At 34.9% G+C, this 27,422-nt stretch overlaps 3 protein-coding genes across 5 annotated transcripts in view; 1 reads left to right on the plus strand and 2 right to left on the minus strand.

The window, feature by feature from the left end:
• Positions 1–1,403: 1,403 nt before the first annotated feature.
• On the minus strand, positions 1,404–13,349 carry LOC306880494 (angiopoietin-related protein 7-like; the record flags this gene model as incomplete). The annotated part of the gene is made up of 6 exons (XM_079434036.1): positions 1,404–1,550; positions 2,994–3,189; positions 3,357–3,573; positions 4,560–4,697; positions 10,761–10,995; positions 13,005–13,349. 6 exons carry the CDS (start codon positions 13,347–13,349, stop codon positions 1,404–1,406), a joined length of 1,278 nt encoding a protein of 425 aa, XP_079290162.1.
• A 6,126-nt stretch (positions 13,350–19,475) lies between these two features.
• LOC306880455 (pro-opiomelanocortin B-like) lies at positions 19,476–23,275 on the plus strand. Its single transcript, XM_079433968.1, has 3 exons — positions 19,476–19,624; positions 21,273–21,392; positions 22,265–23,275. Exons 2-3 carry the CDS (start codon positions 21,273–21,275, stop codon positions 22,790–22,792), a joined length of 648 nt encoding a protein of 215 aa, XP_079290094.1. The 5' UTR covers positions 19,476–19,624; the 3' UTR covers positions 22,793–23,275.
• Positions 23,276–24,086: 811 nt separating this feature from the next.
• LOC306880454 (protein EFR3 homolog B-like) overlaps positions 24,087–27,422 on the minus strand; it is a 36,700-nt gene continuing 33,364 nt past the window's right edge. For all 3 annotated transcript variants that reach the window (XM_079433967.1, XM_079433965.1, XM_079433966.1), the window contains exon 24: positions 24,087–27,342. In XM_079433967.1, coding sequence (XP_079290093.1) covers positions 27,237–27,342 — 106 coding nt within the window. In that variant the 3' untranslated portion in view covers positions 24,087–27,236. The remainder of the gene's footprint in view (positions 27,343–27,422) is intronic.

A 27,422-nucleotide genomic window follows, 5' to 3' on the forward strand; every position in this document is an offset into this window, starting at 1 on the left:
GGGGGGGGGGACTAAAAATCCCTAAACTTTTTTCTCTAAAAGCTTTCTTGATAATTTAAGGGATTCTACATATAATTATGCAATATTTCAAAGAAATATTTTTATATTTACAAATTTCTATTTAATAAAATTATATAGTACCTTTGAAAAGTTTGGGGTCAGTAATACTTTTAAAGAAATTGCTTATATTTTGTATGTACATGTTAATTTGATCAAACGTGACAGTAAAGACAATACAAAAGATTATTGAAAAAAAAAGGAATAAATTTGCGTCACAGGAATAAATTTCTCTTAAATAATTTAAAAAATGTAAACTTACTATAAATTATAATATTTCACAATATTTCAGTTTTTACAGTATTTTGATCAAATAAATGCTGCCTTAGTGAGCATAAGCGTCTTCTTTCAAAAACATTAAAATATCTTACCAACCCCAAATTTTGAATGTTACTGTATATTTGATAAAATGCAATAATATATAATTAATCATGTAATCATTCTATTGATAAGGAAATAGTGATAAACAGGGGCCTCATTTCTAAAATGTTGAGCAGAAACCAGCCTATATTTGATCTTACAATCAAACCTCAAATATGCATATGTTTCATAGTACGAACAGAAAATGCGTATACGCATCCCTTTCAGATGTGAAATCTATGAATTGCAAATGATCTTGAGCTTGCATGCAATTGAATGGTTTCAGCTCTGCCTTGTAAACGACTCCTAATTAATGTCATTAACATAAAATATCAACAATCATCATAATTTAGAACAGCGATCTGCAAGAACAGCTTACATTTTAAAAAAAAACTGCAATACCCCGACAATAAAAAGTGCGTACGTCTGCTCAGACCCTGAAGTGACGCTAAGCACTTTTCCATGTCAAAGACCATCTTTATAAATATGAGCGCTGGCGTGGATTAGCGTACGCACATTCTAAGATCAAATCTGAGTGTAAGCACACTTTATAAATGAGGCCCCAGGTGTTTAAGAAAGTGGTGTGGGATATTTATTGCTATGTAGGATTTTGGGAAAAAATAAAATCAAAATGGTCTTTGGTCCCATTTTATGCTACAGAAACTATATCTACTTTTAATACACATTTATAAAAGAAGTCAACAAAATATTTAAATCTTAAAACCATGGGTATAGAAAATATAGGCATGTAACACACTTTAGACTCACTGAATGGCATTGTTTTTACTGTCTCAGCAGCAGTCCTTCTCTAGTCTTTGGTATAAACCTAAAAAATGGTTTCACAGCCTCCTTGAAAACATTCAGTCCATGCACAGATTTCCCTCTGTTTCACCATGGAAGAATCCATCCGTCTTGCATCGCTGTGGCTCTGAGAACTGTGAATGGCTGGTTGACGTACGGGCCCAAGCTCATCGGTTGGGCCTGATTCAGGGTGACAGATGCTGTCGGAAGGTTCTGGGTCGGATCATCATGCTGACCTTCCTCAGAGAGTAATAATCCGAATCTTTCCAGGTGTACCACACGATACCGTCCGGACCAAGAGGGTTCTTCCCCTTCGGTGAGTAGCGGCCGCCCTACCCAACAGGATCACAGAACATCACTTAGAAATCATCAGAGATCATTTAGCTTCTGATTTGCACTTCTTAAGTTTATGCATTTCTTCATACAGAGAAAGACTTGAACACACCTTTTATCATCAGTATGTTTTTCTAAATTAAAATTAATTTTGTTAATTTTGTGTGGTTGAAATGTATAGTTGAATAAAGGGGGAAAGGAGAAAGGGAAGTGTGTGGCCAAGTATGGTGACCCATACTCTGAAATTGTGCTCTGCATTTAACCCATCCAAGTGTACACTCAGTAGTGAACATACACCCGGAGCAGTGGGCAGCCAATGCTGCAGCACCCGGGGAGTAGTTGGGGGTTCGGGGCCTTGCTCAAGGGTCTCAGTCGTGGTATTGAGGGTGGAGAGAGTGTTGGTTATTCACTCCCCCCCCACCTACAATCCCTGCCGGACCTGAGACTCGAACCCACAACCTTCGGGTTACAAGTCCAACTCTCTAACCATTAGGCCACAATGGATAGATTACACAAATCATTTATCTAGTTACACAAAAATGGCAGAGTAATATAACCAGCTTGCAAAAACCATTTTGTTGTTCAAGTAGCAAGAAATTCATATACATGAAATTATCTTAAAGTTATGAGGGTCTACAAAAGTCCTCTCTGTGTTAGGTCAGCATGGTTTGATGTTCAGATCATTTGACCCTCTGAACTTTGAAAAATTAATTTGATGAAATTTAAAGAGTCATAAAAACTGTTTAAAAAAAAAAAAAAAAAAAAAATAGCAAAAAATTAGGTTTTCAAAACACAAAAACAACACGGAATACATTTCCAATAACCTAATCCCTAAACCATAAAAACAATTAGTAGCTAAAATAAATGTTAACTGAAATAAAATAATTTATAAATTCAATTTATTTTATTATATCTAGTTGTCGAGCCAATATTTCTCATTTTTGTTTAGTTTAATTAAGTACTAAAACAACTAAACCACAAAAAATTTAAACAAACAAAACCTATATATAGACATATTTATTTTTTAAAGTGAAAAACAACAAAATTACAAAAACTAACTAAAATTAAAATGAAAACAGAAAATATAAAAATAAAGTCTAATTCAAAATATAAATAAAACTATAATAGTATATCAGTGACACTAAAATAACTGTCATTTTACCTGCAAGTAATATTTTAGCAATTTATGAAAAATTTATATTTTTAAATGTAATATATATTTATTATATTTATAATATATATATATAAGAATATTTATATAATATTATTAAATTATTCTTCATTTAGCAGAATTTTTTATTATCTATTTAATTTTTTTACTACATTAGGCAAACCAGGGGTTCAGTGCCTTACTCAAAGACAACAGATACAGCTCACAATTCAACACTTCTGGGCCTTAAACCTACAACCTTTGCGTCTATAACCAACAGGCCACATCCTACCTTGTAGTAGATGCCATTGAGGTTTGCGTAGAAACACTGGTTGTACCACCAGCCAGAATGGGAGATCTCGGCACAGATGTTGCCCGAGTCGGGTGTGCTGAAGCTGTGCTTGTCATGGTACCAGCTGAAGGAGTCCTCCACTGTCCCGCTGAAGCCTGACACATGCAGACGGTACTGAGTGCTCTCGTTCTCCACACTGCAAACACACACACACACACACAAAGTGCTGATTTTCCTCACAATGCTGATAGTTCATCCAGGGTTTAAAGTGTTTTTAATTACAAGGCCAGATGTTTAATCACTATTAAACATTGTGTGTCCATTTGTAGTCCTTCCAGTCAGTCAGTGATGGATGTTCCTCACCTGAAACTCTGATAAACAGCGTGTTTGTGTTTCCCACTCCAGTCCTCCATGTCGATACGGAGTGTATAGTCTCCCTGACTGCTCAGGTCATGGATGTGTTCATTGCCCAGCCAGTATTCTGTGTGCAGGTCTCCAAATCCCTCTTTATACTCCTTCCAGCTGCGGTCAAAGTTCACGGAGCCATCTTGCCTACGCTGGATCACAGTCCAGCCGCCACCTGAGACGTACATTATGCATGGGCTCCAATCATGACCATATTTTTATTAGGAAGGAAATGTAAAACGAGTATACGTTCAAGCATTCAACAATCAAATCTCTTTTTATGACTTTAATGCACATGCCAAGTCATTTGGTTTTCATCTTATGACCACTGCAATTATACTTATGGTCAGGAAGTGTTTTGTAGGTCATCAAAATGATATTTGCACATCCTATTTTAAGCCTGAGAAGGTTCCTCATGTGCCCCAACGGTGCTATTTCAGCACAAAACTGAAGTCTTATTAGACATAAAAGAGAAGTAATTTAGATGTTCATTATCAGAGTTTCTTTTGCCACGGTTTTGAAAGTCTCCTATAAATGATATAAAAATAACCCAATGATTCATCCACAACAAATTTCCAACAAAACATTTCAACAAAGAGGACAGTAGGCCACAACAATAAGCATTGTACTTTCACTGCCAACATTTTCACTGGCCCTCAAAAAAAAAAAAAAAAAAAAAAGATAATTTAAATTAATTTTATTAATGTTATATATATGAACTAATGATTTTTTGCACCATATTTTGTAGCAGATATAATGCAGATAGTTGGATTTCATTCATAAATGTGTGTGTGTGTGTACATGTTTTTATATATTATATTTAATTTTAAGTATATTTACAAAAAAAACTAGTATTTTTCTCAGGCTCTTATGTGTAGGTTCAGCAATTTCATTTTAATGGCAATGAACAGGTTCTTTTCATTCCCATTAAAATGAAATAACTGAACATAAATATAGGAGCCTGAGAAAAAAATGCTCATTTTAGAAGATATATGTACTATATTTTCTTCTAAAATGAGCATTTTTTTCCCCTCAGGCTCCTAATATATATATATAATTACAGATCATCAAGCTCATTAGCTGACCCAAAACACCGGGTCTGTCGGCCCTTATTGACGAGTCCTGGACAGTCATTACTGCATGTGTTCTGTGGTTTCTTACCATCCGTGTCCATATCACAGTAGACTTCCACAGGCATGGCCCCTAGTGAGGGCACTACGGTGTAGATCCCAGAGCGACGCACTCCATTATAGTAGATGGAGGCACAGTCGATGGGGCAGTTCCTGACATGCTGCACCTCTGGAGTAAAAACACATACAACTATTATTATTATTATTATTATTATTTAGTCATTTAGCAGATGCTTTTATCCAAAGCAACTTACAAATGAGGACAACAGAAGCAATCAATTGTAGAATTAAAACAACTAAAAACAGATCCAAAACTAAAAGCTAAAACTTTATAAATACTACCTATACACATTTAAAAATAAAGAAATTAAATAAAAATGACAAATACATCCAACAATATTTCAAAACTTAACATTTAAATGAAAAACTAAAAATATTGGGAAGCAGCTGAGAGACCAGGAATCAGATGGACATTTCGCCATACTGTACTGCAAAAAATTAGTTTGGTGTGAATTATAAAAATGACTATGGTGTAGGGGAAGAGTGAGGTAAGATGAAGAAATTTAACTGAAATATGTACACATGCCCTACCTTAGGTAAACGGTGTCATTGCAATCAGCATGCTGAACCATTGGGTCTAATTATTCAAACTAAATTTTGAACATAAATGAGGGGGAAAAAAACAAAACATACTAATGCACAATTCCCAAATCCCATTATTTAGCTCCACATATTTTCATGAATCAGCCATTAAAAGGGTAAATATTCAGAATATTTGAATGTAGTGAAGCAATTTTTTTTAACATTTTGTCATCATATCTGTATGGTAAAACTGTAATAGTACCTGTACTTTCCTACCTTTAAAAATAAAGCCTACAATTACTAGTAACTTAGTTGAGCCCCTGGTACAGCTTTCAAAGTAAAAAAGATTTTTTTTTACGAGCTGCTTTTAACTTCCACTGATAAAGACTGCTTCTCTCAAAGAGTATTTCTTTACACTGTTTTCTGCTGGCGCTTGAACACACTTTCCGTATTTTTTCACAACATTCACAAAGAGCCATTTTTTCACAACATTTTTTCACGTATTTTTTCACAACAAATGGCCACGTCTCCACACAGTAAACAAAACATAATATTGTATTATTATATTATATATAATATTAATATTAACATAATATAAAAAAACATTATATAAAGGGTCAGCAATTTCAGTTCTCATTAAACAATATGAGATAACGAAGATGTCATACATTTGGCTGTCTCATAAACTGTGCAGAATTCAGATTGTTGAGCTTCACAAAATATAAATTCGAGAAAATAGCTCAAAATAGTCCAAAAAAATAAAAAAGAGCTAAAGCATTGAATATTTCATTTCCACCATTAGGACAATAATAAAGGAGTTCCAATCAACAGAAAATGCTACAAATTTGCCTACAGTATATTGTCTGTGTCTATATCGTCCTAATGCAATGTGAGGAAGATAGTCTGAGTGGCCAAAGTCTCTCCAAAGATCACAGCTGGAGAATTGCAGAAAATAGTCAAGTCTTGGGGTCAGAAAGCCTTATAATGGGCCGTGGTTGGATCTTCCAACAGGACAGTGATCCAAAAGGACCATTAAAGTCAACACAAAACTGGTTCACTAAGCACAAAATGAAGGCTCTGCCATGGCCGTCCAGGTTCCCTGACCTGAACCCTATAGTAAACTGAAGAGGAGAGAGTATCAACATGGAGCTGGGAATCTGAAGGATCTGGAGAGATTCTATATGAAGGAATGGTCTCTGATCTCTTGTCAAGTGTTCTCCAAAGTCATCAGGCATTATCGGAGAGACTCACAGTTGTTAAACTGGCAAAAGGAGGTTGCAAAAAGGACTGAATAAAAGGGTGCCATTTTTGTGGCCAATGTCTGTGTATTAGAGAAAAACACTTCTTTTAAAATGAGATTTCCCTTCCATTTTACTTCTATGAAAGTTTAGGGTTTTGTGTGTGCGTGTGTGTGTGTGTGTGTGCGTGCGTGTTGCGTGCTTGTTTGGAATAAAAAAATCGAAATGGTTAACAATCCAGATTTATTTTCACAGGCTGCTTTGTACATATCTACCAAGAGTGCCAATAATTTTGATATATAAAGAATGGAAAAACAACGTTAATCTGAAGCTAAACCTTCCTCCTTTAGTCCTGAAGTAGCTCTAGTCTTCCTCCAGGAAATCAGCCTATTAAATTCTGGACTAGACTAATTCTAAGACTACTTAAAAGCATGACAGAGAAAGCAGATTTCTGATAATCTGGTTCAAAGGGCCATATTAGTCTAGGAATAGGCTTAATCTCTGTCCGGGAAATTGGCCCATTGTGTTTAAACATCTCCAGGACGCTACGCTCCATCTGACTAGTAAGCCAATTCTCAAATAACTGCTATGATGGCTTTTGTTCTACCCACTTAAAAGATAGAAGTACTTGCGTTGTCCAATCTATACAGACTGTGTGTCTGTTCCCCGAATAGCGATGTCAAAATATAAATTTAATGCAGGATCTAGAAAAAATCTGATCGTGATTAAACCAGAAAAATGCAAAATAAATGAACAAAAACTATTTTTAAAGCTTGGGCTCCTAAACATTAGATCACTCGCACCCAAAGCAGTTATTGTAAATGAAATGATCACATAATAATTTTGATGTACTCTGCCTGACTGAAACCTGGCTTAAACCAAATTAATATATTGGTCTAAATGAGTCTATTCCACCAAGCTACTGTTATAAACATGAGCCCCGTCAGACTGGTCGTGGCGGCGGTGTGGCAACAATATATAGTGATATTCTCAATGTTACTCAAAAAACAGGGACGGGGACAGTATTGGGTTTCACCAACAGGGTGTGACTAAACTGGTAGAATGGTGCGAGAACAATGATCTTGTCATTAACACAAGTAAAACAGAAGCGATTATATTTGGGTCTATATCTGACACTAATATAACGCCTGTTTTTATTCATAATCGAAAAAATTATGTTGTAATGTTGAGTAATGATTGACAATATGGGTAACACTTTAGAATACTGATCCTTTGTTAATTAATAACTACACAGGAACAAGTCACTAATGCACTATTAACATTGTAGTAACTACTATTACCTAACAAGAAACTCTGATTATTGACTTAGTAAGTAATAGCGCTCAGTTGAAACTGGTAGTTCACTATTAGCTAATCAATAACTACTATTATTTTTATATATCCTGGAGAACTACTAAGAACTACTGTATACAGGTTCATAATTAATGTGAATTATGCATAATGTATAATTAATTCTAAAATGAAGATCATGGTAACCCACTAGTAATGACTCAATAATTATCAAATTCTTCTAAAGGAACTACTAATTACTTGGATCAGTATTCTAAAGTGAAAAGCATCATAACTCCCTAATATTGACTGACGTCATTTTAAGCTTTTGAGATATATGCAAGGTTTTGGATAGTAGTGACTCTAAGTGTTACTAAATCCTTCTGAAGAAACTACAAATTATTTGGATCAGTATTCTAAAGTGAAGGTCATGGTAACCCACTAGTAATGATTTAAGCGTTACCAAATCTAGCAAAATTAATTACTAACCAGGACCTTACAAAAACCTTAAAAGTTTACAATGACTTCAGTAATTACTAGGGAGTTATCATGATCTTCACTTTAGAATACTGATCCAAATAATAAGTAATTCCTTCTGAAGAATTTGCTAATATTTGAATCATTACTATTGGGTTACCATGACCTTTACTTTAGAATTAATTATACATTATGTATTATTCATTATTAATTATGAACCTGTATACAGTAGTTCTTAGGAAGGTATGAACAAATAATAGTTATTGATTAGCTAATAGTGAACTACCACATTCAACTAAGCACTACTAATTCATTAATAAGAGTTTCTTGTTGGTTACTAGTAGTTTCTAGAGTACTAATATTTGCGTTACTCATGTATTCTTGTATAGTTATTCATTAATGATGGAACAGTATTCTAAAGTGTTACCACAATATGTTATCATGGAAAGATCATATTGATGCTCTCTGTAACAGAACAAAGCAGAGAATATACTTTCTTCGTCGTCTTAGGTCATTTGGAGTAAGAAAGCAGATTCTTTTGTTGTTCTTTATGTCTGTGATAATGAGTGTACTGCACTATTGCAACTCCATTTGGTATAGGAGTTTGTCTTTTATGCTAAAAACAAAGTTGTTCAGTCAATTAAAAATTTGCTCAAGGATTGTAGGTCAGCCCCTTGAGAAGCTATATGACTCAGCTTATTATAATAATTTGTTAAGGCTGGCTAATAATATAGTTTCTGATCCTAATCATGTCCTGCATAATGAGTTTGAATTATTACCATCAAATCGGAGGTACAGAGTTCCAAGATTTAACAAAGTTAGGCTGAAACACTCTTTTGTGCATCAGGCAATTCTGGAGTTGAATAAGAAACTTAATCAAACATCAAGAGTATTGTGAACATGGTGTAGTTGTATAAGTGTAGTAAAAGGGTAAGGTATGGTGTAATGTTTGGGGGGGGGGGGCGTATAATGTATAATGTGTTTGTTCCTGTATTGATGAAGTTTATGTTGTTGTTTAAAGAATGTTGATTGTTGCAAACATACTGTCATGCAAGAAAAATTTCAGACCCGTCTGACAATAAAGTGCTATATCTATCTATCTACACAGAATCTCTTGGATTACAATTTGCAGCTAGATGGATGTATGGTTACGTCCTCTAAAGTCAAAAATCTCGGTGTTATATTAGACAGCAACTTGTCCTTTGAAAATCATATTTCCCATGTTACAAAAACAGCATTCTTCCATCTTAGAAACATTACCAAGCTTCGAAACATGCTACCTGTTTCTGATGCAGAAAAGCTAGTTCATGCATTCATGACCTCTAGACTGGACTATTGTAATGCACTGTTAGGTGGTTGTCCTGCATCTTCAATAAACAAGCTACAGATAGTCCAAAATGCAGCGGCTAGAGTTCTTACCAGGTCAAGAAAATATGATCATTTTACAATTTTACAGTAATCTGCACTGGCTACCTATTCAGTTCTGTATCAGTTACAAAATATTATTACTTGCCTATAAGGCCCAAAATGGTTCAGCTCCTGCGTAACCTAACTTGTCTTCTACCACGCTACAATCCAACCCGCTCCCTAAGGTCGCAAAATGCTGGACTTTTGGTAGTACATAGGATGGCAAAGTCCACTAAAGGAGGTAGAGCTTTTTCACATTTGGCTCCCAAACTCTGGAATAGCCTTCCTGATAACATTCGGGATTCAGACACACTCTCTCTGTTTAAATCTAGATTAAAGACACATCTCTTTAGCCAAGCATTCACATAATGCATCTTATAATCTTGTACTGCAGTTATATCTGATCAAATGTACATTATTATCATTCTTTAGCTTGGGTTGAAAAAATAATTTTTGCTTAGATGGAACAGCAGCTACGCTAATTATGTCTCTATTTGTTTCTCTGTTTCTGCCACAGGATTAACATCCCGTGGTAACTAGGAATTACAGAAACTTCAGTCTGGATCCAACCCTTAAATGATCTGAGATGACCAAACACTTGAGAAAAGATAACGCCAACCCCTCAGAGGACCTCAGAGGATGCCAACGCTCAGACAACATACAGAATTACCAAATTTTGCCATAAGTTAAATATATTAAGTTTCTGCAATATATAAATATATTGTGGAAACTTAATTTCCTGTAGAGCTGCTTTGCAACGATTTGTATCGTAAAAAGCGTTATACAAATAAACTTGAACTTGAAACTTGAACTTAAAAAATAAATAATTAAATATTATATTTTGATTAATTATGGTTAATATTATATATATTAGAAATCATTAAAAATATCTTTGAAGATTGCTCAGAGCTTGGAATGACACGAGGATGAGTAAATGATGAAAAATCTCATTTTTGGGTAAACGAACCCTTTAAAGCATCACAAGAAAAATTGTCATGATAGAAAAGAAATGCTATGCTTGTACACTTTATGAGATTAGAAGGGGGTGTTCACACTCTTTTGGCAGTGTATACAATATATATTCTGTTTTGGATGCTGGCAAGATGTTATCCCAACCAGGCTTCTAGACTAGCTGACAGGAACTGGCAAGTCCTGATTTTGGATACTGATTGGATAAGAAAAAAATAATCATGCAGCTTTGAGATAAAGCTTTTCCAAATTTCCCATACGTGGCTTACCGGGATGCAGGGCTTCCTGTGCACTGAGCATTGGGCTGGTGCGGACTATGTTGATCATGCAGCCCGGGTTACGTCTGACTTTTTCCACCAGCAAGGAAAGGTTCTGAATCTGGGCCTGGAGGTCATAGATCAATGAGCCCTGGATGTGCAGCAAGGTCGTGGCCTCTGCGTAATGATCCTCCAGCGCATGCAAGCGCTGCTCAATAGATGAATTATTGCGGTTCTTCTCTTCACTCTGTGAAAGGCCAAATAGACAAACATCACGAATCCCAATCAAAATGTGGCGTGAAGAACAATTCCTGTTAGCTTTTGCAAAATGAGACCTTCTCAAGTGGCTGCAGTGTATTGTGTGTGTTTGCGTTAAAGGCCAGGAGAGGGAGAGGCAGACAGGATCTGTCCATGTAAATCATCCCCTCGTTTAACAGCATGAAGAGCTTAAGGGTGCGTACTAATGAAGGCACGTGGAGAGCGGTAAGGACTTCGGTGTTAATCTCGTTAACCCTCGGGTCAAGGAGACTTCAGGCTGAAAACCGTCAAGCAGAGTTGGCCGGAGCGACAAGGAATTTACAGAAGCGCTAGAAGGGAACACTTACTGTACAACAAAGCACTAGTGATGACATGAGATGGCAATACTATGGTACTGTGTACCACGGTATTTAGCGATTATGATATACCATGATATTTACATAGTACTCCAAGGTACAGTATTTTGAATAATATTATGGTACTACCACCCTTACAAAAAAGTACTGTAGTGGTGCCATGCTACACAACATGATGTGGTGCCATGCTACACAATGATAATACTATGGTATTGTGAAATATAACACGGTATTCAAATTCAAGTACATGTATTTAATTGGTGCTGTTATGGTAAATGTCCAAAATACCATGCTAAATCCAAGTCCAAAACATGGTAGTACTAAGATACCATGTCCAAAAAAAGGAATATATGTAAAATATCAGTGCATAGTATGTTACCATGGTACAAAAATATAGTATTATGCAAGTCAACAAACCATGGTATTACCATAGTAAATGTCTAAAAACATGATAACCATGACCATAAAAAACATGGTAGTATCATTGTACATATCCTATCTTAAACACAAAGGTATGATACCATGCCCCAAAAAACCATGGTATATGTAAAATAGTCGTGTATATTATATGTTTCCATGGTATTTATCCTAAAACCATAGTATTTTTATAACACTTTATGTTTGTCATGTCAACATACCAAAAAGTGTATTATGTAAAGACCCAAAAATCATGGTACTAACTTGGTACTTCATATCATGTCCACAAACAATGGTATGACCATATGTCCAAAACACATCATGGTACATCCATGGTATTTTTTTGGTACATGCACAAAAACACAGTATCACCATGTTTTGCACGTGACGGAAATCAGTGAAATTACATCAATACATTTTTGTGAAAATAAAGTGATTTGATTGAATAGCCCAAAACCAAGTACAAAAAATGCAATACCATTGTACACTTAGGTAAATTTTTATTAGTGGATACTGGTAACTTTTTAAGTATTCATAAACATGAACAATTACTGAATACAATTTGTCGAACTATCATTATTGATGCATTATAAATAAATAATATTTGTAAGAACAATTATATACTTGTAGCGTCGGAAATTTCTAATCATTCTACTGAATTTGTTTATCCTAAACGTCCGTCTCTCACGAGTAGCGTCGTAAATGTCCCTCTCTCACAAGTAGTGTCGGATCATGCATGGGAAATTCGAACCTGAATTGGTTCATGATCGTTCATCCTAAATGTCCCTCTTTCTCATTAGTAGCGTCAGAAATTTGAAACATTTGACTGAATCGGTTTGTCAAACTGTCCCTCTGGCATATGTAGCACTGGCATATCGAAATCATTTAAGTGTATCCTCTAGTTCTGAACGTCTCTCTTTAGAATGCAGCATTTTAAATAATCCTATAATTTTATTGATTTGTTGTGGCCCCTCGAGAACTGATTCAAAAAGCTTTGTCAATACTCTTCATGGCATATTTAGGTCTTACAGCAAGTTCATCACTATGTCTTCAAATTAGATGTCAAAGGTTATACATTAGGGACTTTTCTAGTTTTAGTTGCTGTAAATGTAGGGTACAGTTCACATTTATATATATATATATATATATATATATATATATATATATATATATATATATATATATATATATATATCCCAAAAATTTTAATGCATTCTTGACTCACCTGTAGTTCTAAGACTTTGACTCGATGACGGTGGTTGCGAAGCTCCTCCTGAAGTTCAGACACTGTCTCCCGCAGGGCCAGAATCTGCTGTTTGCGTTCCTCGTTCTCATGAAGCCAGTATGACACCTCATCCGTACAGCGAAACATGTCTGGGCAGCGCTGGTCGTCCTGCTGGGGTAGTGTGGCCATGAGTCGACACATGCCATCCTCCAGGACCTGATTGCTGTATTCTCCACACTGAGCTGTACTGACCTGATGCGTGTGCAGTGAGTGGTCATCATCGCTCGCACTTGTTGCCAGAAACAGTACAGCCAGCAAGAGGGGCGAGAGAGGCCTGCCCTCCATGTGATCGCTTCGGCTGACCCCCCTTCCCACCTTGTTGGAAGGACCCTGGGGGAGACGGCCAGGGTACAAGCTCTCTGACCTCCAGTCTCAAGTTTTGAGGAGAACCTGTCACACAGGAACACTGTCTAGGTGTCAGAGTCACTGTATAGACTCTGTTTCTGATGCAATTCACCTGAAAACAAAACCAAAATCATTAAAAAAAACACCATCTAAATAAATAAATATTGTGTTGTATTAGCAGCAAAAGTATATAAATAAATAAAAATTACTAAAATTTTTTTTTACTGTATTACAATCTATTTATTTTTATTTATTATAATTTATTTAATAATATTTCTCATTTACATATATAAATACTAATTTTATTTCATGTTTATTTTTCTTTCATAACTTAACTTTTTAATATTTTTTTATTATTAATTTATTTAGATATTTATTATATTTTTAAAAGGTCTTATATTTAAATGAATAAATATACAAATTATCTTATTTCATGTTTCATCATTTTATTATGAATAATTGATTTATTATTTATTTATTAAGATATTTAATAAATCTTTCAAATGTCTTATTTACATTTAATATACTTAGTTATTTCATGATTGTTTAAATATCATATTTTATTCAAATGTATCATTTATTTAGATATTTACAGTTTTTGAATTTGTTTACTTATGTAAATATGCTACTTATTTTTATAAATAATTTACATTATTTAATTTGTTACATGTAATTGTATTTGATTATTTTATAATTATTCATATCATATTTATTAGAATTTATGTATTTATGCAATTGCCTTCTGGATCAATATTGGCTGCTTATTTGATCAATAAAGGTAAAGACACAAGAATATCACAGAGACATGAGAAATCATGCAAAAATTACATGGATATCATGGCAGCGAGTCTATGTGCAAGTGCCACTTACACTTTCTTCTGAAAGTAAAAATCTAATTATTACTTAGAAGCCACTCTCTAATTCTTAATCAAACTTTTTTATTTGAGTACCTTGCTCAAAGATGAATCATAGTGAATCTGCACTTCTGGGGCTCAAAGAAATATAACTGGGACCCACACACGTTATGACGTCATTAGAAAAAGTTTGGCGAGATTGTTCGAAGTCTATGATAATAACAGTGGATCTTTTATTTCAAGCACTCGACGGTGTGACATTTCAGTGCACTCGTGCCAGAGAACTATAGGTCAGCTGTCAAAAACTACACTGTACTGAAGATGCTCTCTTGGGTTTAGGCTTAAGGGGAAAATAACATGATGCGTCATAAAATCTCAATGTGATATTTGAAATAGATCCCACAAACACATCTTTAGGCATGTCCCTGCTCTTATTAGAGGTCAGCCTGGTTGTCCTGATTAAGGCACAGGTTAAGGTGCTTTGGTGGCCCGTGCCACTTTTCTATGTGCTTATGTAGGTTCAAGAACACAGCAGCAGTGAAAGCACTTAACCTGGAAGAGGATGGGCATAATAAAAACAGCCAGTGTCATGTTTTAGACAATAGCACTCTTATCTGTGCACATTCATTCAGGAAATACATCAAAATCTCACTGAAACAGCTTGAATGTGAGAGTGAATGTGTGGAATAAATTAACTGCACAAAGCCCAGAGCTGAACCTTGAATTCCCAAATCACCTATCAGTCCACATTAGTGGCTGATCTCACTGATGTCCATAAAACTTTGTCCCAGGATTTTTGAGGCTCATCTCTGTAGTTTTTGGCAAATTCCAGCCTGGCCTTCCTATTCTTCTTGCTAATGAGTGGTTTGCATCTTCTGGTGTAGCCTCTGTACTTTTGTTCATGAAGTCTTCTGCGAACAGTAGATTGTGATACCTTCACTCCTGCCCTCTGAAGGTTGTTGCTGATGTCACTAACAGTTGTTTTAGGGTCTTTCCTGACAGCTCTCACAATGTTTGCGTCATCAACTGCAGATGTTTTCCTTGGTCTACCTGTTCGATGTCTGTTACTTACTACACCAGTGGTTTCTTTCTTCTTCAGGACATTCCATATGGTTGAAATGGCTATGGCCAATGTGTGTGCAATGGCTCTGATTGATTTTCCTTCTCTCAGCTTCATAATTGCTTGTTTTTCACCCATAGACGGCTCTCTGGTTTTCATGTTGGTTACACCTCTTAACTATAAATGCAGTTTGAACAGGCAAAACCCAAATCTGAAACTGAGCTATTCAGTGCTAATTATTGTTTGAATAATCATTGTGATAGGACACACCTGGGCAACAAAACACACCTGTCAGTCACATGTTCCAATACTTTTGCGCACATGAAAAATGGGTGGGTTCAAACAAAAGGTGATATCTTCTAAGTTGTGTGTCAGATCCCGATGAAAATATCTGGAAATAATAGCCGGCATGTCAAACCCAAATGTTTTCAGTCTACAGCAAAAATAAAGGAATTGGCCTTACTGTCCCAATACTTTTTGTGTGTGTATGTATGTGTGTATAATATATATATATATATATATATATATATATATATATATATATATATATATATATATATATATACATATATATACATACATATATATATATATATATATATATATATATATATATATATACACATATATACACACATACAGTAGGCAACATTTGAAGTGGATCAAAACCTTTCATCAAAGTTGTCCTACAACCAAAACAATACCCGTTCTTCTCTTAGGACAACTTTGATGAGCTTTTTTGATCCACTTCAAATGTTGACTACTGTATACATATATATATTATTAATAAATATGTTTACTATGTTTAATATAATAGATTATATTTATAAATTAAATATACATGCATTTTTTGTAATAGAATGAATAAAATACATTATATAGACAAATAAAATACATAAAATCTCATTTATATCCACACAAACTAATATAATATGATTATTCATACAAATACACATTTATTACAAATGATTAATACATTAACATTTGTTTTATGTATATATACAGCAATAAACAAATAAAATATACATAAAATGTAATTTTCTGCGTTGTATTTGCAATAACATTTTGGTGTGGCTGTAAGTATACAAATACATTACAGGGCAACTGTTTATGCAAAATTATACCTATTGTTGGAAACAACCCTTTGTTTCACAGACATTTATAGTCTGCATACAGAAACAAAACCAATGCATTTTCATGTATTCAATCTCTCCTGTCAATCTAGTTCAGCAGGTGAACTCAGAAAGAAAAATGTGCAGGGAATGCCTTGATCTGACCTGTACTTTGCCAACATCTTGAGTAGACCTTTTAATGCTTTAGTATCATATCTACCTCAGTATCATGTCTCTGATCCAAGCCTAGTGCACTAGATCCAACAGAGAAATGCTGAATATGCCAAACCACATTACAGCGCAATGCCTGAGAGCCTTGTGTCCTGCAGCATTATTAAAAGAATAACGCAGAGAATCAATCATATTGATAAAGCATCCTACGTCTTAGAAATGACATATTGATTAGAAGTGTGAATATATATCTGTTTGTTTGGAGGGCATTTGACCAACCCATGATTCCACACCTCATGCATCACACCATCTCACATGAGAGATTTCCCAAACTATTTACAAAGCTGTTGACGCACTGCTGATACACTGTTACGTGCAGTGGTAACAATTCCCATAAGATGTCATCAGCAAGTAAGCTCTACAGGGAAACGGTGACAAGGCTGTTTACCTGTTTCAGTAGTCAGAGACGTCCTGTTTGTCTTCTGGGGAAATACAGACGTATGCTGCCATCCTCGCTAGCTCTCTTTCTACACCTTAAGTGTTGCAGGATGGCTGATACGGTGGGCATCTTATCCTTGAAATCCTCTATAATTGGATTCCTGATTAGAAGAAGAAAGAGAGGAGAGACAATCCAGGCGCTCAACTACAGCCACTGAGACTATCCTTACAGTATATGTCTGAACAATCACGCAGTTAATGCACCAAATTAAGTTTGTTTAGGAAAAAGCCTGCTGTATCAGATTTAATAAAATATCCAAGACCTTTAACTAATCATGTTACAGACCTGGGGCCTCATGTATGAAACTCTCCATAGATTTCATCCTAAAAGTGTACGTAGAGCTAGATTTTGCATACGCACAAAAGTTTTCAGATTTATAAACGTATGCGTGCACCAGAACATGCACAAAAATCCCTTTATAAATCCCAGTCAGGGGAAGATTTTGTACAGATGCAAACTGAAACTGAGCGGAAGTACGAAGTCTGACAATGGCCGTTTCTCAATACCAAGTTCGCAGAGTCTGGACTTCCGTCCTTTCGAGTTTGGACTTGCCAAGTTCGACTCAGAAGAACGAAGGCCGTTTCTCAATATGCGTACTTGTCTGTACTTGTGTTCTTGTGGACTTGTGAAACGTCATCAGTCGCTGCCCAAGTACTGTTCCAATTCAAAGTTCACATCTAGCCAAGTCCAGTTCAAATCCCCGGATGTGTTCTTGATCCGCCCCTTTTACCGAGGATGCATCGAGAGGTGACTTGTGCGGACTTGATACGGGCCATAACCCAGAATTCAGTTCGTCCTCCCGTCCTCGAGAGTTCGTTCTTCTGAGTCGAACTTGGCAAGTCCAAACTCGAAAGGACGGGAAGTCCAGACTCTGCGAACTTGGTATTGAGAAACGTCCGAACTCTCGAGGACGGGACGACGAACTGAATTCTGGGTTATGGCCCATATCAAGTCCGCACAAGTCACCTCTCGATGCATCCTCGGTAAAAGGGGCGGATCAAGAACACATCCGGGGATTTGAACTGGACTTGGCTAGATGTGAACTTTGAATTGGAACAGTACTTGGGCAGCGACTGATGACGTTTCACAAGTCCACAAGAACACAAGTACATACAAGCACGCATATTGAGAAACGGCCATAGTCAGGCTAGCTGACAGGTGGCGGTGATCAGAAATCAGGGGATTGGGATCTGGTGAGTGTCGTTGGTGGAGACTGCGGTGGAGCTTACAACGCCTAGTTTTACGATGCATAACCTCATGCATATTCCCATCCACGTGACACTATATTTAACACCGTCAAAGGTACAAGACGTTAAGGAAATATGAGATACGGACTAAATGCCATTTGTATCACATTCATTTTTATCGCCAAAATCATCCAGAATGTTTTGAAATTAATATATCAAAATATCCATAAAAACAAAACTGTTTAGCTCTCAGATAAATAGCCTATTTTAGAATATACTTGACCTCATTCTTTCCACTGACCAAATAGTATTTCAATTGTTTTAAACAACTCAAATAAAATAAAATGTATATAGTTTTGCTGAAAAGATGAACACCTTTTAGCTATTTTTAGTGGAAACAAGTAAGCCATTTATTGCAGTGTAAATACAATTGTCGTCACTGACAAAGCATTTTAAAAAGGTAACAGTCTTACCGCCCCCCTCCCCTCAAACCATAAGCAACTATGATGCCGTTTTTAATCACTTTCAAGTCTCAAGTGTTGTTTTTGTCCCCCCTGAATGACTAATGACTCTTTTCTTCTTTTTCAGTGCATTAATGTGAGTAAGTGAGAGTGAAATAAAAAGAAAGTAATTGATTTATCACAAGTTACCACGACAACACAACATTAGCTTTCCTCCATTGTTAGTAATTACATTTGCTGCTGATGAACCTTGGGGCATAAATGGGCTTCATTAAGAAAAGAAGAAACAAACAGAACGAAAGAATTGTTCAGCTTGAGGTAAGGTAATACACATCTGGTCAGTCTGATCGATTTGCACACCGCTTGTATGCTGTTCCGGTTGACAGGGAACATGTGATGTAAAATTACATCATTCCACCTCAATTTCCTGAGTAAAATTTTTTATTTAGTTTCCAGGTGTCTCAAATGACGAGTAACAGGACCGCAGCATCCGATCCATAATTCACCTGCTGCATCCCGTGGATGTTTTAATGTGTCAAAAACAGAGGTGTGAAGATGACCAAAAAGTATGAACTGTTTGTTTTTTATTGGTAATTTCCCCAATGCATCCACCTCCCACCACCCACCTCAGCAGAGACCCACCTAATCATCTTCCAGCCTTGAGGGGTTGCCATGCACCTATGAGTATATAAGAGAGCAGAGCTCATTCAGAAAATAAGAGAGAACCAGAGAGAGAGATCCATTCACACACGCCAGGAAAAAAAAGTGCAAACCCAGAGCAGTGGAGGTTAGCTTGATAAGAGCTGGAGACCCAAAGAAGAGTGAAAAGAGGAGATTCAGAACCATAGAACTCATCTTTAAATTCAGAAAGGTAAGAATATAGAATTTGAATGATTTTGCATTTGAACCATTGGTTAGTACTGTATCTGCTTATAAAGCTTCATTTATAAACAGTGTCACAAATGTGACTTTTATATACATATATATATTAAAAAAACATTATAAAGTTAATTAAACAGCATGCATGACTCAGAATTCAACTTCAGAATTAAAGACAAAAACTATACTATTGATTAGCTTGAAAATTGCTTATTTTATTGGAAACAACTTCATTACTATTATGTATCATAACTGAATTTTATGGTAAGCAAAGCTATAGCTTTATAAACTTCCTCATTGAATTACATTGACAAAAATAAAAATGTCATTTTAATTAATACATTTAAATAGATTTAAATAATGATTATTAAAACTAATTCTATTTTAATTATTATATTTTATTTTTCATTAATTTAATATTTTTGTTGTGTTTTAAACAAAATATTTATACTTGTATTTTTAAACTTAGAAATAAAAGTTATTCAGATAAAATTATTAAAATTAATTTGAGGATCTCAAAAAGCTAAAAAATGTGATGTGAAAAAAGATTTTTGTTTTTATTATTAGTATTATTTATTAAATGATCAAATTTAAATGTGTTTTTAATATACATTTTTAAATTTAAATTTCATATTGAAATGACTATTATTTACAATTATTAATACTATTTACTATTACTATCTTACTGATTAAATAATTTTTGATTTTTGATGAACTTAACATAAAACATACATTTTGTATTGTTATTTTCATTTCATTTTTAAAAGCATACGTTTATGTATGTTTCTATAATAATGTGCATTACTCTATATTAAATTACTGGGGGGAAATTACAAGAAAAATATTATATTATAAATAGAATTAATTTGATAGTCATGACCATGGTGAAATCATCAAACAATATCCAATAACGAATGAAGAAAAATAATCTATTACTTGATCCACTTGTTCTGATTTATAAAGAATAAAATATGAATAGACCTTTTTTCCCCTGTGAAATGGTGTAATATCTAACAGGATCATCAGAGGCTTTTGACTAATTCTGAGTTACTGAGTCATCATCATCATCCATACAAAAACCAATTTTTGTGGGCTTTCACGGACAATCTTACTAATGAGTCTCAAACCTGCAAGACTACAGTCTGTTAACTGCAGCCGATTTATTACAGCGCTGACGCAACACTGCGGCTGACGTCGTGCTGTGATATTAATGGACCTCACAGATCTGTGTGTGTCATGACATCATCATAAAATGTCACATAAGAATGAAGAGAGTAGATAAAAGTCTCTAAGTTCACTTCCCTTCTTTCTTTTAAGCATCCTGAACAGTCAAAGTCACCAATTAGAGAACGTTCAAATATCCGTGCCCTAATATAAAGAAGCTTTTCGAAGAGACATCCGTTTCTCGTAACCTACGTGACCTTCCCACACGCCGTGATTGTGTGAGGACAGTCTGAGTGACTCCGATCCATTCAGCGCAATCAAATCAAAGGTGATTCAAGTAAAACACCTGAGCAATAAAACTCGTCCTTGCCTTTATATATAGCTCAGTATCAGCCGTTCTCTTTTCAGCTTTCCATTCTGAGTCATACGAATGATACCTGAGGGATGGAAGAACTGATCTTGTTTCTTGTTTCTAGATGCTCTGTCCTTCCTGGCTTTTGGCTGCAGCAGTCTTGTGTTTTCACAGTCCATATATAGACGGCCGCTGCTTGGATTTGATAGACTGCATGGGCCTTAAAACTAATGGACAAAAATTGGTAAGATTCATTTTAAGGCATTAATAACATGGCTTAATATATCATTTTAAAGATTAAACTCATGCACATTACCATTTAAAAGTTTGAGGTCGGCTGAAAGAAGCTCACCAAAGATGCATTTATTTAATTAAAATACAGTAAAACCAGTTATATATTGTGAAATATTAAAATTTTAAAGAACAGTGTTCTATTTTTAAAATGCAGTCCTTAAATATAAACACGTGATCCTTCAAAAAATATATGCTGATTTGGTGCTCAAGAAACATTATGTTGACAACAGTTGAGCTGCTTAATATTTTTGTGGAAACTGATATAATTTTATTTTTAGGGATCTTTGATGAATAGAAAGTTCAAAAGAAAAGCATTTATATGAAACAGAAATCTTTTGCATTATAAATGTATTTATTGTCAATTTTAGCAATTGAATGCATCCTTGTTGAATAAATGTCATAATTTATTTTTTTAAAAGTATTACCTCAAACGTTTGAATGGTAGAAAGTTATTAAATTATAGTGTTTTGTCTTTGCAGTCATATGTAGACACATTTATATAATTATCAAACACACCACAATAATCTGATGTCATTCAAATCTAATTAAAAAGCAATTAAATAAAAAAAAAACCCCAGAAAAAAGAAATATTTTACACATAAAATAAAGAAAAATATTTTTAGAAGCATTAAGACATTATTTAAAGATAATTAAGCATGTTTAAAAATATTAATAATAAATTACAGTAAAGAGATTCACCCAATTATGGTGTAATCAATACACCATACCAAATCAAACCATCAAAATCAAATGATTTGTTAAGCTTTGAACAATCATGAACAGCATCTGCATCCTCTCTCGTTCTCTGTCCTGACTGTACAGCAGTGTATCAGGCAGTGCAGATCTGCACAGGAATCTTCCGATTACGGGAGAGTTTCTTCATCTGAACAGCAGGACAGTCAAGAAGAGGTTGAGGAAGAGAGCCTGAGTTTGGGTTTGCTCTTATCGGCTCTGTCTCCTGATTCAACCGAGCTCCGAGACGCCACTGGAGAAGCCCCTCACAATGACGAGAGGAGGTCTTACTCCATGGAGCACTTCCGCTGGGGCAAACCCATGGGACGCAAACGCCGACCCATCAAAGTCTTCACCAGCGGCCCTCTGGAGGAGGAGCCTGAGGAGTCGGCGGAAAGCGTCCGTGTGGAGCGAGGGCAGAGCAGCAAGCTGGACGTTCAGCAGAGGAACAATGCAAAGAGCAACGGGAAGTATCGCATGACCCATTTCCGCTGGAACGCCCCACCTGGCAAGCGCTATGGAAGCCTCATCAGGCCGTATTCGGATCAATCCCATAAGACCCTGCTCGAGCTCATACGAAACGTCATTGTTAAAGACACACAGCAGTTCAGAGATTAAGAGAGGAGAGAATGGACAGAATTTTTGGTGTCAAAACATTTAAATGTGTAACATGCAAACTTAATTAAAAAACAACAACAACACGCTGAACAAAAAAAGACAGGGCATGAAACACTGTCCAATGTAGAAAAAAAAGAAATGAAGAGAAACAAACTAGCCAAATCACTGAAATATTAAAGTCAGGGCATATCAAAGGACTATGAAAGGCCCATTACTTGACATTTACAATTCATTTATATGCTCAACACCATAACTATCACCTCTGGGATTTAAAAAGTAAGCATATTCAGAAACGCCAGGTATTTGTCTACCTGAGATAGTTTTACTGTAATATACTGTACATGAAACACATTAAAATTAATTTGCAATGTTGCCAGCTGTGGATTTCTGTGTTTGGATGCTGAGTTTATCCTCGAGTCCAACAACTGCCAGTTTGTGGACTGATCTTAATTGATTGATGTTGGAAGCAGATACAAGTTCACAAGTTCACACAAAAGTGAAAATTCTGTCATTATTTAATTTCCAAACTTGTATGAGTTTCTTTTTTTTTGCTGAACACGAACAAAGATATTTTAAATAATGTTGGTAACCAAACAGTTGATGTTAACCATTGTCTTCAATAGAATTTTCTTTATACTATGGTCATTGTATGAAAGTCAATGGCTACCATCAAGGTTACCAACAAATACCTTCTTTTAATATTGCATATTATAACATTTTGATGTCTAATAACATTTTTTAATCTGGAGCTAAAAGGAAATACAAGCAGAACCATATAATTTTATAATAACTTAAGTATTGGCCATAGCATGAAGTAATTCTTGGCTCTGAGCATTTATACCAAAGACCAGCAAAAATAACTGGAGTATTCAAAAAATTTAATATTTAGTATTTCAAGAACTACAATTTAAATTAAGAGAAAAAAAATAAAATCCCAAATGAGATATTTTCTTAAAAATGATATTGTCTACAGCAGAGAGACTAAATGGACAGCAAATAGAAACTTTTGCTTAAATGTTCTGCTTCTCAGATGTTTCTCCTGAAAAAAAGGGAACTGGGAATTTGCCTGTCAGCAATCAAAAGAAAGTCAAAGATCTTGTTACAAACTAAAATTTCTCATTAAACTCTTCCAAGACTAAATCATCTGATCAATTCTGCTAAACGAAACCTTTGAGCATCAAAATTGTCCTCTGGATTGTTTCAGCACCCCTAACTTTATACATTAAAAAAACTGTCCCATTTCAAAGTTTTTTTTAGAGTTTTGTGGCAAAAAATGTCAATGTGCACCCTGCGTTGTACTGAAAATCTTTTATTGTCTATTTGCAGTTTAACCACAAACAAATCATGGGGAAAACTTTCATCCAGACAGAACGTTACTTAGAAAAAGAAAAGGAGATACTGTGACTGATATTTCATCAATGCTACACATGAACAGAGCTCTCCATTTCAAGACTCCAGCTACACCAGAAATGGTTATGATTAATGACTAACTTTGGCATGTCACAGCCCAGAAATTAATTCAATTACTTCTCACAAACATGAAATTCATTACTAAACTGCAATGCTGAAGAAATGAGAGATGCATTTACAGAACTACTGAGCATTTATATCAGTCATATTATCGGGGCAAGAGCTATACTTCAGATTCATTTCAAGGGAATAATTATATTTAAACAGCAAATGCATTTAATACTAATAATAGTGAGAACAGCAACTGTCTACTACTTCTGTGATAAAGACACTACTGACTACAGGCATTATAGCATTTACTTACTAGGTGTCTGGTAATTTTTGTTGGAGGGCTATAATATCGATGCTCTATCTGTGTAATACAAATGAATATTTATTTAATCTGCTGTCATACTTGGCCTCCTGTTATATGGTCTTAACATGTAAAGTAACACTTAAAATATATACTGTATGCAGTCACCAACTGATGACATAATAGCTGCATGAATCTTCTAGTTAAAGCACAGCAGTTCAGTTCATGGCACTGTAAAAATCCACAGCCATACAAAAACATTCCACACAAAAAATGGGACTAAATGCATACAACAAATGTCTGTTAGCCGAATACAAACAAATCAATCTCACCATTTACACAACCTCAATATAAAAGCCAAAACAAAGGCTTGAAGTTTTTCATCAAATGATGAAAAATATAATTATTATTCTTAAGAAATTAACAGGTCTCTAAAATAGGTTCTTGACTATTGGCCAATTGGTACAATTTTGCATAATACACTAAAACTGTCTAGCTGACCATGACAAGTTTTTTTTTTTTAACATTTGATAGAAGGTAGCTCAGGAGCCTCCAGTTTAAGCAAGAAAATTAATTTTAAAAAAATTGGAAGAACAATGAACTGGATGAGACAGAAATTAAAATAGTGGAAGACTTATTAAATGTTAGCCAACTAATCCGTACAAAAAATAGCTTGGATTGCAGATTAAAAATAAGATATAAATTAATACTGTAATATTGTTGCAAACTGTTTTCTGACTATTTCGCAGATACACAAGTAAGCTAATCGACAAATAAGATGAATAATTTCAACGTAAGATTAAAGTGTTATGTCCAGATATATTTATTTATTTGGTAAGCAGCCGTGTACTAAGCAGGATAATGTACAGTTAGATGGTCAAAACTACTAAATAAACCCCTGGCTGTATATCATCTTTAAATATTCTACTGTATTTAGACACAGATCAGCACTGAAACACCAGTCTCTGCATGATCTGGAATATTTGTAGAGCATAGTGTAATTCAAACAACACAGCTGGGACTTAAAAACAAGAAAAGTTTGACCAGCAGTGTGATGTTTCGCAATGCTGCCGTTCCTAAAGGACTTTTTTTTCCTTCGTTTTATCTCTGAACCCTGAAGCTAGCAGTCAATCACAAAAACAAATCTGCCATTATGAGTTTTGCAAACTCTTTTAAAATGGAGACATCATGCTGCTTAGTTCTTCATGGGGAAATGCACACACATATGCACTGAGTTAAACCAGAGCAATCTAAAACAAATATTTACATATATTTATCGATCTTGTACGCAACCTTATATACACAATAAAAAATTATTAAGGATGCACCGATACTTTAGCCAATATTTAAAAAAGGTAAAAATACAATAAAAATATCGGTATCGGTACTCGATATCGGCAAGTACCAAAAATTAAAGTATCGTATTGGGCGAGTACTGGAAAAAGTGGTATCGGTGCATCCCTAAAAATTATGCTTGTGCTCACAAAATAAAATACAGATGCTAAGCAAATGAGTATGGTGAGATAAATAAAAAAGTGCTAATTAAATAGTTCCTTCAGCACCGGAGCTCTTTAACACGCTTAGCATATAAACACAAGCAGAAGACAGACATCACCTCCAGTGATCTAAACAGCAGATTTCTACAGAACGCAGATGGCTGTGAAAAGCATAAACTACCAATAAAAAGTTCCTTTACTAAAGACTCGAACTACTAGGATCAGAAATTAGCACCAAGTAAAAATCATTTGAGAGACACTTTGTGCGACAAATGAGCCTCATTGATACCGATTGCACTTAGGTAGGAAGGTAAATTGTTTGATTTGTCAAAAGATGAGTTTCCCCTTTTTCTCAATACGGAACTATGAAACTCCACTTTAAAAAGAATAAAGGTAAATCTAACAGAAATAGTCAAATTAATGACCATATTAAAATGAAACCTATTTACGAGCATTCATTTTTTGACATTATCACATTATTTTTATGACAATTCAAAACTATCTTCAAAGTCTTAATATTGTAATACGTTTAAGATGTATTTAATTTTGTAATTTGTACTGTAACAAAATGTGCAATTACTGTAGTTTTATTACATTAAACAATAACTGTAATGCAATGATTTTTAAGTGAAATCAGCATTACAATAATTCCTAATGTGTAAATAATTTACAATTTAACTTATTTTCACATTAAATGTGTCCGATTGTCATGAAAATAATGTCACAATGTTAAAAAAAATTAATGGTACTGAAGTTAGCAAAGTTTTGTTTATTAAAAATATATTATTTCTTTCTTTTGATTTTAAGGGTGAAATATAACCCAGGTATGCTCAGGTCTTACACCTCTGTCCATTTGGGTGATTGCTGCAAATACATATTTATGTTAGCTGATTTTATTATGGAAGTGTAGAGTATCAAAGAATGTGGAAAATATTTGTCAATAGGGAAAACTCTGTGTACTGAACCTAAATCAGGAATCCAAATGTTCAAATTCCTTTCAGTAGTAGTTCAATGGTCACCTTGTATACAGGGACAATACAGCGATGAGGTTTATAGTATAGAGGAGGGATGACCTCTTAGTTTTACTGTATTAAAAACATCAAAATATAATTTAATACTTAAAACCCTCCAGCTCTCTACACCACTGGCTGCTACTGAAGGTTCCCGAATCCTGAGTTGAGCTGCACTAGTAAACGCACAAGTCCGGGAACTTCATCTCATAAACAGGAACAGAGCGACTCTGGGTTTGGCCATAACTTGATGTGATGGTTCCAGATGGACTGGGAGGAGGCCTGCAAGCCAGAAAGAGTGAAAAGATAAGATTTATCAGCACAAACATCTTTCCGAGAGACGGCTGACGTTTGAAATGAGC

The sequence above is a fragment of the Barbus barbus genome (genome assembly GCF_936440315.1).
Source record: "Barbus barbus genome assembly, chromosome: 14".
Classification (NCBI taxonomy): Eukaryota; Metazoa; Chordata; class Actinopteri; order Cypriniformes; family Cyprinidae; genus Barbus; species Barbus barbus.